Below are 18541 nucleotides of genomic sequence, written 5' to 3' on the forward strand. Positions count from 1 at the left end.
TATTCATGAAAGAAAACTCAAGGATCTGTTTTGTTGTTTATTTATTTATTTGAGAGCAGAGAGAGAGAGACAGGAAAGAGACAGAAAAAATGGATGTGTAAGGGCCTCCGGCTGCTGCAAACAAACTTGGTGCATCTGGCTTTTCATTGGTACTGAGGAACTGAACCCCAGGTATTTAGGTTCTGTGGGCAAGCACTTTAAACATCTCTGCAGCCCATATTTTTGTAATTTTTACCTTTATTTATTCATTTATTTATTTATTTGGGAAAGAGGCAGACAGAGAGAATGGACAAACCAAGGCTTTCAACAGCTGCAAACAAATTGCAGATGCTTGTGCATCTGGCTTATGTGGGTCCTGGGGAATTGAACATAGCTCCTTTGGCTTTGCAGGCAGGGTCCTTAACAGCTAAGCAATCTCTCCAGCCCTATTTTGCTGTTTTCAATGTACAGCTTTAACACAATCATCCATTAGACTGCTAATGTTTATACCTTAGAGAAGACTTTAGAGTTATTTGAGATAAATACTTTAATTTTGGCAAACCCCTAATAGTAAAATCCAATATAGCTTTAATTTTATTTGAAGTCTGTGTCAATCATGAAGTTGGAATTAAATTGCTCTTATTTTTACTATTAATGAAAATTACCCTAACTCCTGCTTAATGCTTTAAGAAGAATGCCTAGTTTTGAATAATAGCCACATTTTCAATTAAAATTTTCATTAAACCTTTATGAGCTATGTGCAACTGTCATGTGGACATAGTATAAATTTTGGATAATTTATAAATGTTCTATTTAGGTTTAAAATAATAGAAATATTTGGCAATGTTTTAGAGATGTGTCAGAATTCATTTCTGTTACATGTTTAGTATTCCATAGCCCTTATTATATTCCCTAAGTCCGTTTCAAATATTCAAACCTGGATTTAGGATCAGTATTGCTAGAAACTGAAAATATTCAACTATGGTCAAAGTTTATAAGAATTCCAAGTGAATCTTATTAATTTATGATCATGGTATATTCAATAGTAAAATACATCTAAAGGATGATGTGAATAGATAACATTGTACACAACATAGTATATGATAAAAAAATAACTGTACAGTATTCTTATGAAGTCATAGAATGGAGACCATAAACACACACTCATTAATTTGTTCATCGATGTGTTCAATAAAGCAGTGCATCTCAACCAAGGTGGTTTATATCCCCCAGGGAAGTTAGTTAGTTTCTGAAGATCTTTTAGTTACCATACATGAGCAGGAGGAAATCCTGCCAACATCTTAAAACTAGTGACAAGGAATGCAGGAAATCATCTTACAATATACAAGGCAGCTCCCTGTAAGTACAAGTTGTCTAGATGGCATTAAGTCTGAGATTTTCACCTATTTATTACATACGAATCAAAACTTTTTCACTTAAGTCCTAAATTTTCATATTTACCAAAAAAATCTAATTTTATATTAGAAACATATTTTAGAAAGTTCATTGAATCTGTGCTGTAGTAATTAATTATATAGTATTGGTATCTGACAAACCTGGGTTTAAATCTCAAACCAACCATTTGTTCACTTGTACCTTAGGCAATTTTTCTGTTCTTCTGTGACTAGTTTTTTTTTTTTTTCCTTAATCCAAAGAGTTGTAATAATGCCTGTGGAAAATGTTAAATGATTTATGCTAACTACATAGCAGGCTGTTTGCACTTAGTAAGTTCCAATAAATTAAAACAATTAATATTACCTTTGCCTATGCTAAATCATTTGATCCTAACTGACTATGAAGAGCCTGCTTGCATACCATATTTTATTTTTCAAAGATACCACTGGCTACAATATGCTTCATTATTTTGTCACTAAAGAAAATGTACTACACATTACATGATGGCACACATTAATTTATAAAATGTGTCTCATATCTATTAATAAAATCTATTTCTTAGAAATGATGATATTTAAAGCCAACAGAAAGTTTTCTCTTTTGTTTCAGTACTGGGAACAAAACCCAGGTTTTTATGCTTGCTAGGCAAGCCCTCTATCACAGAGCTGAAACCCTAATTCCTAGAAAGTTTTCCTTTTTTAGGTACAACTGTAAAAAGCTACTATTGACTACATTCACATTAACTCCACTTAGAAAGAGAAACACCACTTACTAGTAAGGGCAACAGTAAGCACCTCTCTTCTGTTGAATACCAGAGCATAATAGTCTGGACAGCATCCATAGTCACCCCAATGCTTCCCACTTTGTGATATGTGCATGTCTTACTTAATAACTTAGGTGAAAAAGGAAGAAAGAGCTATAGAAGTGCTGGGTGAACCTTGGTCTACCAGCCTCTTGCACCACACAGCCAACATCTTACATTATAGGGAGAATTTGCAAACTGCACAAAAGAGAGATGCTCAGTTATACAAGTTGTTCTGTTGGAGAATGAACAAATGGGTTAGCAGTTGATCCCTGGTGATTCCTATTTCAGATGCCATATAATGCCTAAATACAGTGTACTTTACCAAGAAGAGTCATTTACCTAAGCAATGTTGCCTGTGAAAACACTTCATATTCCAACATAATCAAATTTATATATAGACTAGAGCTAGAGAATTAACCAAAGTTAAAATATGAACAGTGACAAATTATATTTCTAAAATTTTAATAACAATCACTTTTTTTCATTCCTTTTATAATTAGAGAAACTGAAACTTATAGGAGGTGACATAATTCATGAATCAATAAACCTAGTTTTCAGATTTTTTTCCTCAGTGTGATTATTTATACTCATGTTGTAATCATAAAAGAGGAGTAGCAAGCTATGTGAATCAAATTCTACTTTTCACTTGCTTTTATGAATTAAAAATTTTTGAAACATAATTATTTGCTTATGTATCGGCTGTCTGTTCATTAAAAATATCTATATAATTATTCAATTTTATATTTAAGATATTTATTTGTTTATGAGAGAGAGAAAGAGGGAGAGAGAGAATGGGCATGCCACCGCCTTCAGATACATGTCCCCCCTTGTGGAGGATGTGCGACATTGCATGCTTGTGTCACTGCGTCTGGCTATGTGGGACCCGCAGATTCTAACATGAGTTCTTAGGCATTGCATGCACGCACATTAAATGCTGAGCCATCTCCCTGGCCCTGTAATGTTTATTTTTAATCTTCTTTTATTCTTGCCTTGAGGATCTTTGAATTTGCTATCTCATGTGCCTGGGTTATTCTTTGAGATATATACTTGATTTGTTCCTCACCTCCACTACATCTTTGGTCCAATTTTACCTTCTGAATGAGCCTTTTCCTGGAGGCATTTCTGAAACACACACATGCATCCTGTCACTTTCCCCATACATAGATCTCCTTTACACATTTAATGTTTTACATTGTTCACTTTTATCACTCTGATCTCTCTCATATGATCCCATGAGAATGAAAGCTTTATGAATATAGAAATGCATGTTTTGTTCATCGTTACATATCTAGCACCTGAAGAAGTGATTAGCAGGTGATATTTGATCTGAAATTATTTGTTAAGTAAATAAAACAAAGGAATTTTGGTATGATTTTGCCCCAAATGTTTGCACTGAAGATAGATCAGTAGGTAAGAATGTTTGCTATGCAAGCATGAGGACTTGGGTTTGATGCTCAGAACCCACATAAAAAGCAAAATATGGGCATGCACACTTGTAACCCCAGCACTGAGGGATGCCGCAGCAAAGGGTTTCTGGGGCTTTCTGATCAGTAATTCTAACTGAAAAGTGGTGCAAGTTCTAGGTTCAGAAAGACTTTCTTGGATAATAGGGGTGTACTGACAATGTCCCTCTCTGACCTCTGCATGTACACGCATGGAGCACATAATTCTGTACACACATGTGTATAACACACACACACACACACACACACACACACACACAACATGCTAGCTATGCACACTAAAAACTAAAAGAAGAATTTCACTGACACAATTACTTGGAACATCCTGCTTTATTAGTGTGAATTTCTTATTCCCATTCTTGTTGGCCTTTAACTTGCCCAGATAGGTATCTTATTAGATTGTATCTTGTCACTTTCATATGACTTGACACTTTAAAATCAATAATGCATTATACTTTGTATATTTGGACAGATTATTTTTGAAATCTATAAATCTCTAAATCAGAAAAAAAGCCTCCCTTTGATGGGATGCCCTTGATTAGCTCAGAATGGAAAAATAATACCTGTCCTTCTTTGTCAATCAGCTTTACACATATTTGACAGCATGCAGTTACAGTGAAAGAGAGCTGTGTTACAGGGGTCCAGCAAACCTAAACATACACAAATAAAAGAATAGTCACCCAGCATGAGGGAAAAGAGAAGGAAACTCAACCATGCAATGATTTTTTTTTTTTTTCCCATCCATCAACCTTCATTTGTTAGTGTCTGCCTGACAATCTAGGCTGGAAAAGTCAGGCTCTACACATTATTGATTTCTTTTCATTTTTTGTTCTCTCAGACATTTTTTAGCAAATAGTTTGTATACGAATGAGAAATGGTACAGTCAACATGTGTGAGCAGGGCACATTTATTTTAAAGGCTTACTTTTATTTTTTCATCCTGAAGTCCATACATTTTATGGTTAGTTGGTTTGTTTTAGTATTACCTTTTAATTGCCAACTTTTGCTATAATAACAAACAACTCCCAAAATCTTGTGACATTTTAAAAACTTTATTATTTAGTCACTCATTTGTCAGTAGTTATGTTGCCAGTTTGTTCCATACTATGTATTTATCAAGTTAAGATCTCTTTCTAAAGTGTGGATCTATTTCCAATACCACCACATTGAAGGATTTATGCTAAAAGAGCATCTTCTATATGGTATATTATTTTATTATGGTGGATGGCAAGATGAAGAGGAATCAATAAATTTTGACTTGCCTATAAAGATTCAGCTCAGAGCTGACATCTAGCTTTTTCTACTTACAGTCTGTAGATCAAAGCAGAACACATGATCAAGTATAAAGTCAATGAAGCAGCCATAGTAAGAGAATGAATTAATAATGAGCTAATTAATCAACAATTATATCTATCTTTGAAAAGTTGACTTTTATTGATTAGAAAGTATATGCTATATATCCCAATATGGTCTTAAACTCATAATTCTTTTGTCTAAGTTTCTTGAATGCTAAATTTAACAGACATATGGCACCAAACCTGGATCCCCTGGCTCTTGTTTTCTATTCCTGAACTATTCCTTACTCATTCACCCAAATGACATGACCCTATGGCCATTATCAATGTAGCCAGGTTTTGTCTTGAAATAATTTTTCTCTGCCACTACTCCTTTTGTAAACCAGATGTATGACCTATTTCTTTGCCAGAAAACCCTTTGCTCAAGCTTCCTGTCTGTGAAACACAGAACTGATCAGTTACTGCTCTGTGCCACATTGTACATTGCAGTTTTCTGGTTGTTTTATCTCTTACTCACTAAGTTTGGAATATATTTCAGTCTCAGTATTCTTGTATTTTGAGTTTCTAGGCCAGTACAGCAATATTTAATAAATCACATTGTCAAATGAACAAATAAATAAATAAATAAGTGAACATTCAAAAACATGCAAAAAGGATATTTAAATCCTCATTATGGTATGCTTCAGTTATACAATCCCTATGCACATACATGTTCATATAAAATGAGATTTGCAGCAAGTAAAAGAAAGAAGCATAAGTAAATTAATACAAGAAAGATACCAAGGCAAAAGTTATCAGTTATATTATCAATGGAAGTACCAAATTAATTAATTGGCAATAATGTGCATTTCTTTTCCCACAAGAAATAAGATAAATTTAAAATGAAACAAAAATATAAATAATGTTCAATAAATCAATTCATAGCAGAAGCCTCTATATGCTTTCATTAGACTTTCTAGTGTCACGCTAAAAGGTTTTGTTTATTCTTATTTTATCATTAAACTTTCCTTCACTGCTTGTCATGTCAGCGCTTGCATAGCAATAGTAATTCCAGTTAATAAGAAATAAATAAAATGGAAGGTACTTTGAATTACTCCATTTAAAAATCCTATCAAGGCTGGGCGTGGTGGCACATGCCTTTAATCCCAGCACTCAGGAGGCAGAGGTAGGAGGATCACCATGAGTTCAAGGCCACCCTGAGACTACATAGTGAATTCCAGGTCAGCTTGGACCAAAGTGAGACCCTACCTCGAAAAAACAAACAAAAAAACGAAAATCCTATCAGGGTAGGATATAGAAATTGACCTTTCAGGGAGCATTTACATAGGAAGTATTAATGAAGGGTTGATCCATATTATCTAATGAATGTAAATTATTTTCTTAAAATTATACCTAACATAGCAAATTTTTACTATTTTTATGAAAATAAAACTTGTTATACCATAAGTGTTTCATGAGTTTGTACATAGATTTGCATTACAGGGACATTAAGAAGAAGAAAGGAGCAAAAACACATAGCTTGAAATATTCTGTTATTAGAAGTAGGGATTTTCTTGCTGTTGTTGAAATCCTGTGAAGACTTTCCTGTTTGAAGATCCTTTGAAGTTGAACACATTCTACTCACAAAACTGACCACTGTAATTAGCTATGTTTAGTGGTGGACTTCTTGACCCTCTCTTAAATCATAAAAGATGTGAGGCCATTTGTGAGATAAAATGTTTACTCAGTCCAACTTAATATCAGAGGTTGAACAATTATAAACCCACAAAGAACTTTGAGGGTATTGTCAAAGCTATATAACCATACATTTCTTTTCTTATTGAAAAGACAGAAATTTCTTCCATCTGCCCTATAAAATCATTGCAGATTATATTGGCATTAAAGATTAGCATGTTGTTAACAAGTGTATCTGCCAAATTTTACAAAAGCAATGATGACAGTACACACATACACACACACACACACACACACACACACACACACACACACATATACACACACACACAGGGACATTAACAGTTTACACAGTAGAATTAGCAAGAAGTTTGATGGCACATACATCCTGGATATAATTTCAACTTTACCATTTGTAAGATTAACAGTTTTAGACAATTGACCTAACCCTTCTCAAGTTTAGTATAGATGAAATTAGATAAAATTATTTTTGTAAGACAAACATGCATGAAAAACAGCATTTGACACATAGTAAACATTTAGAAATTCTAGTTTATTAGTATCATTGTGACAGTTAATATCATCACATAAGTTAGTTAACATTTTCACCCAGCTACAAATTTTAGCAACATACTCATATCTTTGCATAAGTGTGTGGTTTTTCTGTGAGTTATTTGCTTTGCTTTTTAGCTTTTTCATGTTACATTTTTCTTTCATGTAAGTATTTCATAATTTTAAAAGTGTGTTTATTCTTCAATTTTCTTAGGATAGTAATGAACTTCTTGTATGTTTTCTTCATAGTCACACCGAAAATACATATATTAAAAATATTCAAGTGAATTTAATTGAATTTACTAGTTTGAGCAATACTATGTTGACCTAAATAGCTGACCTATCTTCACTAATAAATTCACACTGAAAATAAATGTAGTGAGGTAAATTGCAGAAATTAATCTTCCAAATGGTATTTCTAAAATTATTTATCAAAAGTGAATGTTATTAGATATCTAGTTCTCAAAAAAATGTTCCAAAGAATAGTAACTGAAAAGAATTTAGAACTATCCATGATTTCTGTTACTCATACATCTATTTCTATAGAAATGAGAGTAAATGTTAGGCAGATACTGAAGAGTACAGCGGTGACAGAGGCGAACTCTGCTGGGAGTAGTGATGATAGCAGACATGTTTCTATGCAGAAAAGTGATATGATTACATTTTCCATTAGGAATACTCAATCTAGGGTTGTCAGGTGACCTCAAAAGTGGGAATGCAGTTTTCCCTTACTTTCTGGAGCTGATTGTACCCAAGCCTTCCTATAGACACCCATATTCGTGGATGTTCAAGTTCCCATGATTAAATGATGCAGTAACTTCAAAGAACATATCCATGTCCTCCTGGATGACTTAAATCATCTATAGACTACTTACAATACCCAACATAACACAATGACCATGGAAATATTTGCATTGTATTGCTTATGGAGTGATGACAAAAGAAAATCCTGAGTATGTTTGAAAAATATTTTTATATATTATTTATTTATTCATTTAAGAGAGAAAAAGAAGGAGAGAGAGAATAGGTACTCCAAAGCCACTAGCCATTGCAAACAAACTCCAAGACGCATGTGCCACCTGTGCATTTGCCTTTACATATTCACTGAGAATCAAACCCAGGTCCTCAGGCTTTGTAGGCAAGTTGCTTAACCACTGAGCCCTGAAGAATATTTATCAGTCCACGTTTGGTTGAATTAAGAACATGAAGGAATCTACACATACAGAAAGATGGCTTTATGGAGCTTTCCATAATTATAAGCCCCTAAATATTTGATTTAGCATGCCTTCTTTTGCATGGTACCATTTCAATATAGAATGCAGTGCCCTAATAGCCTGTGTATTTGACAGTGCCTTTTGAATAGTAGCACCCATTTGTTATGACCTTTGGAATTATTTAGCTACAATCAATAAATATGAACCAGGAAGAACAGAATATAAATCATTTGATTCCATACATAAAGTGTCGATGAAGTTATTTATTATTTGTGTTATTTTCTGAAGGTATAGAATTCACACTAGATTTAACTTATAAATAATTCAAAAGGAAAAAGGAAATATTAAGCCTTTACAAAGTTCACTTTACATTTAAACTTGTTACAAATTTATGAAAGCATTTAAAATCAACTGTAGAATCTTTATCCTAAAGAATGAATTCAATACTCTTACAAACTAACGTTTGCTTCTTGCCCAGTAAATTATTATTCATAAAGTCTGTGTGTACATCTGTATATGTTTTGTAGTAATAGTGTCTGGTTTTGGAGAGCAAATGTTAACATTCATTTGTTTTACTGAAAACAGAAACTACAAGCCCTGGCTTTGATATTGTTATTGTTACTTGGCATGTAAGACACCTTGTGCCCACTAAACTCATTATCATTATTATTTTAAAAAGAGGAGCATAGATTCAACTTGTGGGAGTTCAATCTAAGCAGAAAATATTAGATTAGACCTCTTGATACTTAACCTTGTATGAAAGGCTTATTCAGTATTAGTATTAAATCTACTGGTTCCTTGCTTATCACTAAAGAAGAAGATGATAACAACTCTTCTTATTTCTCTCACTTCCCTTTGAGGTTTCTATTTATTTCCATTTGAACAACTTCTGTTCTCTGTTCCCTCTCCCTGTCTTTCATATTTTAAAATCTATTTTATATCATTCTCCTAAGTGGCAACTAAACCTGGCCCTGCCCACTTTACTCTCACTGCAAGTATCTTGGGGATAGTTTTGTCCATCTTCTACTTGTCCCTTCCAGTCCATGTACTAGCCTGGACCTAATCTGTATACTACGTTTGTTTTTCCAATTGCTCACTGTACATCTATAATCTACCTCATTGTTATTCATAGCACCTTGACTCATGTTCTCAATCTAAACATGTTATGTTTCCATAGAGAGTCTATTCTTCTTTATACTTTATACACCTCCTTGCAAGCTAATCATGGAACCACACTATCCTCAGTGAGATACCTTACTTCATACCCCAGATCCTCCTACATGCTCAATAAATAAATGTTTGCACCCTGCAAATATTTTCCTAAAGTTTCTCCTGCTACAAATCACAAATCTTATGTCCTTCAAAGCCTTTCTTCAACCTACGACCAGTTATCACCTTAGAAAAGTTATCCATGCTTGGCTAGGAAAAATATTATAAATTAAATATGTCTTAGTATATATAAACAATAACAGATGTTTTCTGATTAATGTTTGAAAGAATGCATATTTATGTTTTCAGCCTATTGAAGTATTTTGGTTATTTTTTTAATATTCAAAACAATTTCATGGTTTAGATTTATTGTACCTAATATTGGGTTTCATAATGAGACATTCATTTAAATATATCATGTAATTTTATTGTATCCACCACAGTGCTTTCTTCTTCTCTCAATTACCCCTTCCCAGTAGTCTCATTCCTTCCTCCAGTTCCACTTCTAGTTCCCTGAATCTTTGTAAAACAAATCCCTCACCAATCTCATTGTCTTTGCACTTATCTCTCATTTTGGGAAACTTTATTTTGCAGTTTTGTACCTCGGTCAACTTCCATCTGAGAGGAAATACTTCCTGTTTACCATATTAAAATAAATGAAAATATAATAACACTCTCCATACTATTTTTTCATACATTATTGCACACATAAATCTACATGCATTTACACATGTGTTTTATACTCTATATATACTTGCACACATGGATCTGTGTTTTGTTTATAACACACATAATATATGCAAACATATATTAAAAGCATACCCATATATGTGTGAGGAATAGAAATCTTTTTAGGGTTGTATCATAGTATCTAGCCTAGGACTTGGGAAAGTTAAATAAAAGTCATTATGAAAGTAGTAATAACCACTTTTATATAATAAGCAGTAATGGTTCTATAAGTATGTTGAAGCTAATCAGAAAACTGTCCTTTCTAATAATTTCCATGTCAGTGAGTATAACAATAGAATTCTTCAGCAGTCAGTTAATATTTTTAAAATGTATTTTAACTTAAATGAGCATATACAAGATAAACAGTGCTAACAGTAACAAGTTAACTCATTTCACATGTAAAATGCATGCAATTTTCAATGTGCAATTTAGCTAACATATATGGGCCTGGCTTGAAAATTCATGATATAGATAAACCATGCATACACAGGTGGAAAATGTGGTTACATTTTTCCCTTTTTAAGATAAATTTACAGTGCTAAAGATATGCACTTTTCTCCACTTTTTTAGAATGATTTATTTTTCTAACAGTATTTTGAGATAATGTAACCATTCATCACACCAAAAACGATTTGTAAATAGAGCACTTAAGTTTGAATTGATAGTGGTTGGGGACCTATTAGAAAATAAGTACCTAAAATTAGATGTATCCTCTTCCTAATCTGAAATAAAACCTACTGATGCCTTTAGCAAAGAGATGTAGTCATTCTGGGTACTGCATTTTGAAGAAACAGTTCCTTTTTCTGGTAGTGGACAGTAAGACCATCAATCAATAATTCCGATTGAAGTAAATAGTCTCCTACTCTGAAATAATTGAAGTGGATACTCACACTTCCCAACACACAGGGTAAGCCTTAATGTTAGGGACACTTTTGACAAAAGCACATGTGGTCATTCTAATAAGAACTGGAGAAATTGTGTGTCTCGATAGCATGTGTTGAACATGTTTAAGTTATGTAATGTGCATTCAGAGGTTTCTGCCCTTGTGTACTGAGAGGGAACAGGTGGGAAACAGCATATCAAGCAAACAAAAGCCTGAAGGCACGTACACTCAGCAGTGCTGAGAGGCTCCAGGGAGGAAGAAGAAAGAAGAGAGATATGGGTTAATCAGAAGCCATTCTCTGGGGAAGATTGCCCAGGCCCTGACTGATGCCTGACATTGATTAATCAATACTCTTTCCCAGTGTTTAACAAGTGTTCCATCCAAAAAGTCTTCTGTTATATTTAACTTCACTTCCATCAGCTTCAATTTATGCATGTTTCTTTTGTTCTTTCTTCAAGAGAGCTAAGCAGTAGTCAGTAACAAAACACTTTATATTCATGTATCTAAGGGGATGGTTTTGTCTGTCATGCTTCAGTCTTCCCCAGGCAACAAAAAAACAAACAACAACAAAAAAATTAATCGCTCCTCAAAAGGCCCATTTAATTTGACTGCTTAATAAATAATAAGCTTTGACACTGTTTTAAGTGTTTACTCTTTGGAAAGAAAGTTAATTTGAACACTGATGTGGAAAGAATTTTTTTGATTTCCATTTCATATAAAATTAGATCTAAACCTCAAACAAAAATCAGTAAAATAAGAAGTGTGTATAGTAAAATAAGCATTAGGATTACTGAGATTACTGATGCTAATACTAGTGTTTATCTACATCAATTATACAGGTAAATTATACTTATAATTGCTACATTTTGCTTGTGAAAAAGACACTGTCGATATTTGTATGTAATACTATTATGATGTAACTCAAGGCAATTTTGGAATTTTTTTTAAACTTTAGTTTATTTTAGAGACCTGTATTTCATTTCTCTACATCAAGAGCTATATTTTTGTGCTTCTATGTACCATGAAGAATTTGATCTGCAATGCATGTGGAGTCTCCAAGGGTATATTTAAATTTAGTAATTTTATTGCTAACTGTGAAGTTAATCTGCACTGTATGGGTTCTTTTCCCCAGGAAAGTGAAGTGGCAGTTCAAGCTAAACAACCGGATGTGGAAAGGATTTTGTCTAAAGGGCAGCATTTGTACAAGGGAAAACCAGCCACTCAGCCAGTGAAGGTAATGAAGCAACCTCTTGCAATATCCATTACCTCATAATGGGTTATGCTTCCCCTGTTGTACACTTGCCATTGACATGGTCTATTTATAATCAATGAAATAACTTGTTAGGAAATATTGGTCATCCTGAAATAGCAGAGGCAAAACTGTCTTTTTCATCAACACATCCTATTTATACATTGTGATCTTAAGGCTATTAATGAGTCATTGCATTAAAGGACTCATTTCTGTCCTGATGTGTTACCACTAATATACAAAGTAGTCCTACCTTCAAGGTAGATTAAATTTGTTTGAGTATTGCTTTGCTTGCCAGCCTTGATACTTTTCATATTGTTTGGCTTAATTCAAATCAATCTACTGCATCATACTGTCTGTTCTCCACCAGCTGTAAAAAAATCACAATATGGTCCATGACCTTTCCTTTCTCTGTTGCTCTTGCTCATGAAAGATGAAAACTGACATTCTGGATTCAGTACTTTATTGGGTCAAGAAATTTTAGTGAAATGTCTTGTAATTGCCTCTTTCTTTGGTAAAAAGCTTGCCTAGGTGAAAGCTTTCTACCTCTTCTGCTTTTTTTGTATATATTTAGACACATTTATTTACTGGCTTATACCTGAGGAAGGAAATGAGAGCCAGGTAAGTTTAAAACAAACTCAATAACAAAAAACACCTTATCAATGGCTTCCATTTGCAAATGAGAGTCCACTGATAAATAGAAATTTGGTATAGGCTACCCTATTCCCTGTACCTGACCCAAATTATAATGGTTCCCATTATGATGAAGGTTCCCAAGAACCTGTAATGGTGGCAATTTATTGATCAGTGTTGGTTTCTCAGCTAAGGTTGCAGTCTGAAATTTAGTGAGCCTCACCCTCATGTTTAAAACTGCTCTAAAACAACACAGGTCAATAACCTCATTATACAGAACCCATTTGTCCTTGTAAACAACATTACCATGACTTAGACTCTAGTCTCTAAGGTTTCCACTTACTGTCCCTTGTGCTTGGCCCAAGATTCATTTCTTAAAAGTTGTTTTTCTTATAGCATACATGAGACTTTTCTTAGGTAAATTTAAAGATTGGGTCTAAATATAAATATCCAAAAATCAGTTGTTAAAAGAAACAAATTTTCTACAGATGTCATAATATATCTACTTGGGAATATATTTAATTTTTCTCCTAAAAAATTATATATATATATATATATATATATATATATATATATATATATATATATATATATATATATATATATATAATTTGAACCCAGTTTCAAGCTTGATATGATCATTTTTTATTTTTTTTTAATTTTTAATTTTTATTAACATTTTCCATGATTATAAAAAAATACCCCATGGTGATTCCCTCCCTGATCAATTTTTAAAAAACAAAATAACATTGTGTTTGTATATTTAGATTGGATAGTACTAATCATAGCATTTCAGAAATCTATGGATATTTTAAAGAAAGTCTGCAGGGTGCTTATCAATGTGACCCTTATTTTAGTAAATCATAAAATGAATAAAGGGATTTGGAGGTAAACCCATTCCATTCACTTTTGATTAGTACTCAAAATTTAATGCCATGTTGGCATTACAATGAGTCAAATTGTAGCCCCAATTGTTACAAATCACAAATATGCATTTAATTCTGCTTTTCTTCATGTCTCCGTAAATTTCAAAGGTAAAAATCATAAGTCAAAGTTAAGTTTTATTTTTTATGCATTAAAACAATCCAAAAAAGTAGTATTAACTTGTTGTAAGCTCCATGTTGCTGGAATGAACTTCCAAACAGACACAGTTTATAGGATGAAAGGTTTACTTCAGCTTACAGATCCAAGGAGAAATACCGTCAATGACTGAAGAAGCTGGCCCTCTTTCACAGATACAAACAGAGAGACAACCAGGCAGCAGCACAACCAAGCACACAGGGACAGCAAAACAACAGGGTCCCAGACAGAGCTCAGATTTATCTACATACCTTTGGACTAGAAATCTGATCTTCACCCAACGACACATCTTCCAGCCAGGCAGCTGGAAATCCAAGTTTTAATAAAATACCTAAGTCTATGAGGGGACATGCATTCAAACTGCCACACTAACTTAATCTCATCTCCACCCTCTATGCTATGGCCACTTTGAGATCAGAAATAGATTATAACTTGGCAAAGTATATTTATTATTTTTATTTATTTGAGAGAAACAGAGAGAGCAAGAGGCAGAGAGAGAGAGAGAGAATGGGTGCGCCAGGGCTTCCAGCCACTGCAAATGAACTCCAGACGTGTGTGCCCCCTTATGCGCCTGGCTAACTTGGGTCCTGGGGAATCAAGTCACAAACTGGGGTCCTTAGGCTGCACAGGCAAATACTTAACCGCTAAGCCATGTCTGCAGCCCAATATATTTCTTTTTTGTTATGGGATAAGAGACATAAAAGGAGAATTTCTGACCTAAAATAAAAGAAGGATCAATGAAATATAACGTTTCTCTTTTATGACCTCTCTAAGAACCATTTTTTACATCAATGTCATTTTTACTGTCCTTTTTATTCTGCTTCTCTTCTATTTCCTTCTATTCAGCTCACTTGGGAGAGGAAAACATTAGGTGAAAACTCATAGTGTTCTACCACTTCTCTGACTTTGGAGAAGAGTAGACATATCAAATTGATGGGTACAAAAAATAAATAAATAAATAAAATGATGGGCACAAAGGGCAAATTTGATTATGAGATATGGGGTAGGAAGATACACTTGACTCATAATGTTTCATTTAATTAATGTTATCTTGTTGGTAGGCAAGTACCTTACTGCTGAGCTCCACCCCCACAATGCTTAATATGGACTATAATGATCTGGGAAACACCTGAAGCTTTGCTGAGGTTTGTGGTAGCCTGAGATATTGAAGACACAAAAATGACTTCATGGCTCAGAATATGAAACTTAATAATACAAGGCAGAAACCCCTAAGGACTGTTTAAAAACTCTGCATGGATCAAAGCCTTCTTTTTTAAAGGTTACAAATGATTTTTCTGAAGGGTGATTCATTGCTCTGATAGTCCATGAACAAAACATTTTCAGCTTTAAGTCCATATATCAAAATGTTTAAATTGTATGATTCCCAACTCATTCCCTTACTGGAAGGGAAACATGTCACAAAAACCAATAATACATTTTCATAAGAGAAGATAGTTTATTTTTATCTTTTCAGTTGGAACCATTAATGCGTATGAAAAAGAAAACAATATTATTTTTAATTTTATTTCTTAGCATACAGACATAGGTTTCATTTTACTATTTTTTTTCTGTAAATTTCAGTTTCCCTCCCCTTCCTATTTTCTATGTATTGTAATCCCCACATATTTTTTCCACTTTTGTTCCACATGTGACTTTTTGTCCATCACACCTCCTCTCATAGTCTCATATATAATTTTATAGCCTATTCCTTTTCTCACCACCCCTTATTTACACACACACACACATACACACACACACATACACACACACAATCAATTAGGATTCAAGTATGAAAGAAGATGTATGATTGTGGTTTTCCTGGGCCTGGTTACCTAAGAGTGCTCATTTCTATTCATCTTCAATGAAATTTTATAATTTTGTTATCCTTTCCAGCTGAATGGAGTCCCATATGTATGTATAACTATATTAGTCAGGGTTCTCTAGAGGAAAAGAACTGATGGAATATATTTGTAATGTGAAAAGGATTTATTGGATTAGTTTATAGGATATGGTCTAGGATGTTTAACAATGGTTGTCTTCAGGATACAGAGTCAAAAAACCAAGCAGCTGTTCAATCTATGAAGCTAGATGACTCAGCTATTCAAATCTAGCACTTAAGACCTGGGGAGTTACTGGAGAGCCACTGGTCTTAATTTCACTAATGAAATTATATTATATTAATTATATTAATATAATTATATTATATATGTTTTGTTCATGGACTATCAGAGCAATGAATCACCCTTCAGAAAAATCATTTGTAACCTTTAAAAAAGAAGGCTTTGATCCATGCAGAGTTTTTAAACAGTCCTTAGGGGTTTCTGCCTTGTATTATTAAGTTTCATATTATAATTATATATATATTAATATCATATATAAATTATATTAATATGAAATTAATTAATAAAGCTAATGAATGTGGGTTCCAGTGTACATGAAGGATGATGCAAACAGGGTAGATGCAACACCAGTGAGGTAGCTGGGTAGCTATACAAAAGGCACTATGTTATATTAGAGTTTATTTACATGTAGTCCATGACCAGAAAAGCCACCCATTCAGGTGGAAGTTCTTCCTCCATTAATCTCTGGAATTGTCTTCATAGACTCACCAAGAGCCATATCTGTAACTTCATTCCAAATCTGATGAAGGTGACAAGAGAATTTCATCATCATCGCCATACCACATTTTTATAACCTAATTTTCGGTTGATCCAATCATCAGATGATAGAACTCTGCTGGTTCCATTTCCTGGTTATTGGGAGTTGAGCACCAAGGATCATTGATTATAAGGGTCTCTGTCATATGACCAGAATTGATATAGGTGGCTCCTATGGCAGTTCAACTTTGAGCTTATTGAACCTCCATACTGATTTCCATAGTGGTTGCACCAGTTTATACTTCCCACCAACAGTTATTAATAGATACCTTTTACTGACATCCTTTCAAGCATTTGTTGTCATTTGTTTTCTTGATGATAGCCATCTTAACTGTGTTGAAATGGAATCTCCAAGAAGTTTTATGTATTTTTGAGAGCGGGAGGGAGGGAAAGAATGGGTGTTCCAGGGCCTCCTGTCACTACAAGCAAACTCCAGACCCATTCACCACCCCATCTTGCTCATCTTGCTTTACATGGGTACTGGGGAAACAAACCAGGGTTGTTACGCTTTGCAGGTAGGTGTCTTAATCACTCTCCATCCTGAAAGGAGTCAGCCCTTCTTAAAAATCTTTTTTATTATTATTAAAATCATATTTTATGAATACATCATGTGTTGATACCCTCTTTTCCCTCACCCCTGCCTCCATTCCTTTTGGGGTGCTCCTCAGTAGGGTCTCAGGTATTTCCCATGGGGCTGCAGATTTTACACTGTGGGAGCAGTAGTCAGCTATTTTGGTGGGGGAGGGAATGTCTCTGGGTATTATGTCTCAACCTATGGCTTTTATAATCTTTCTTCCCCTTCTTCCACAAAATTTCATGAGCCCTAGTGGGTGAGTTTTAAGTCTATTTCAGTGATTAGCTTGTAGGAGCCTCTGGATCTCAGCTTTGGTAGGTGTTGAGTATCCTCAAGATCTGTCTCCTTCACCCTGGAGCTGCTTATCAGGCTCATCATGGAATTACTCTGTGGTTTCAGCAGTGTCTTGGTTAAAGTGCAAGGGAGGTCTCACTACCTTCTGCAAAAGAAGAAAGATCTAATGGACACTGAAATTGTCACAGTTTAAATGGAAAAATCATTATTAATTTAGGGAAAATTTGATGTATGTAATACCTCTTTGATTTTTCCAAGTAGGGTCTCACTCTAGCCTTAAACTCACAACCAATGCAATCCTCCTGCCTCAGCCTGCCGAGTGCTGGGATTAAAGGCATATGCCACCATGCCCAGCTCCAAGTCATTTTAATTCAAATTCTCATGGTAGCTAAGGATATCGAACATTTTTAAATAGTGGTTGGCCATTTGTGTTTCTTCTGCTGAAAAGTATCTGTTCATTTTATTATCTCGTTTATTGATCAGCAGGTATTTGGTTTTATTTTTTTTTGAAGTTATTTATGTATTTTTAAATTTATGCATTTATAAATTATGTATTTATGTATTTTATTTTTGTTTTTTACTATTAATTCGTTCTGTACTCAGTGAATACAGTCAAGTTGGTACCATTGTTAGCCTCCTCCCTGTCCTCTCCTTTCCCCCTGGCTCCTCCTTGTTGAGGTATATGGGTCGTGCATTGTGGAGTTAGCCCTCAGTTATGGGTAGGAGGAAATGTCTCTGTGTATCATGACCCAATATGTAGCTCTGACATTCTTTCCACCCCCTCTTCTGCAAATTTCCCTGGGCCATGTTGTGTTCATTTTAGGTCTGCTTCGGTGATAAGTTCTTGGGAGCCTCTG

General features: G+C 34.2%; 1 protein-coding gene across 1 annotated transcript in view; it reads left to right on the forward strand.

The window, feature by feature from the left end:
* Dmd (dystrophin) overlaps positions 1-18541 on the forward strand; it is a 2157654-nt gene that overhangs the window by 1365194 nt on the left and 773919 nt on the right. The window contains exon 50 of the mRNA XM_045140973.1: positions 12330-12431. Within this exon, the coding sequence (XP_044996908.1) occupies positions 12330-12431 (102 nt within the window). The remainder of the gene's footprint in view (positions 1-12329; positions 12432-18541) is intronic.

Source organism: Jaculus jaculus, chromosome X (genome assembly GCF_020740685.1).
Source record: "Jaculus jaculus isolate mJacJac1 chromosome X, mJacJac1.mat.Y.cur, whole genome shotgun sequence".
Lineage (NCBI taxonomy): Eukaryota > Metazoa > Chordata > Mammalia > Rodentia > Dipodidae > Jaculus > Jaculus jaculus.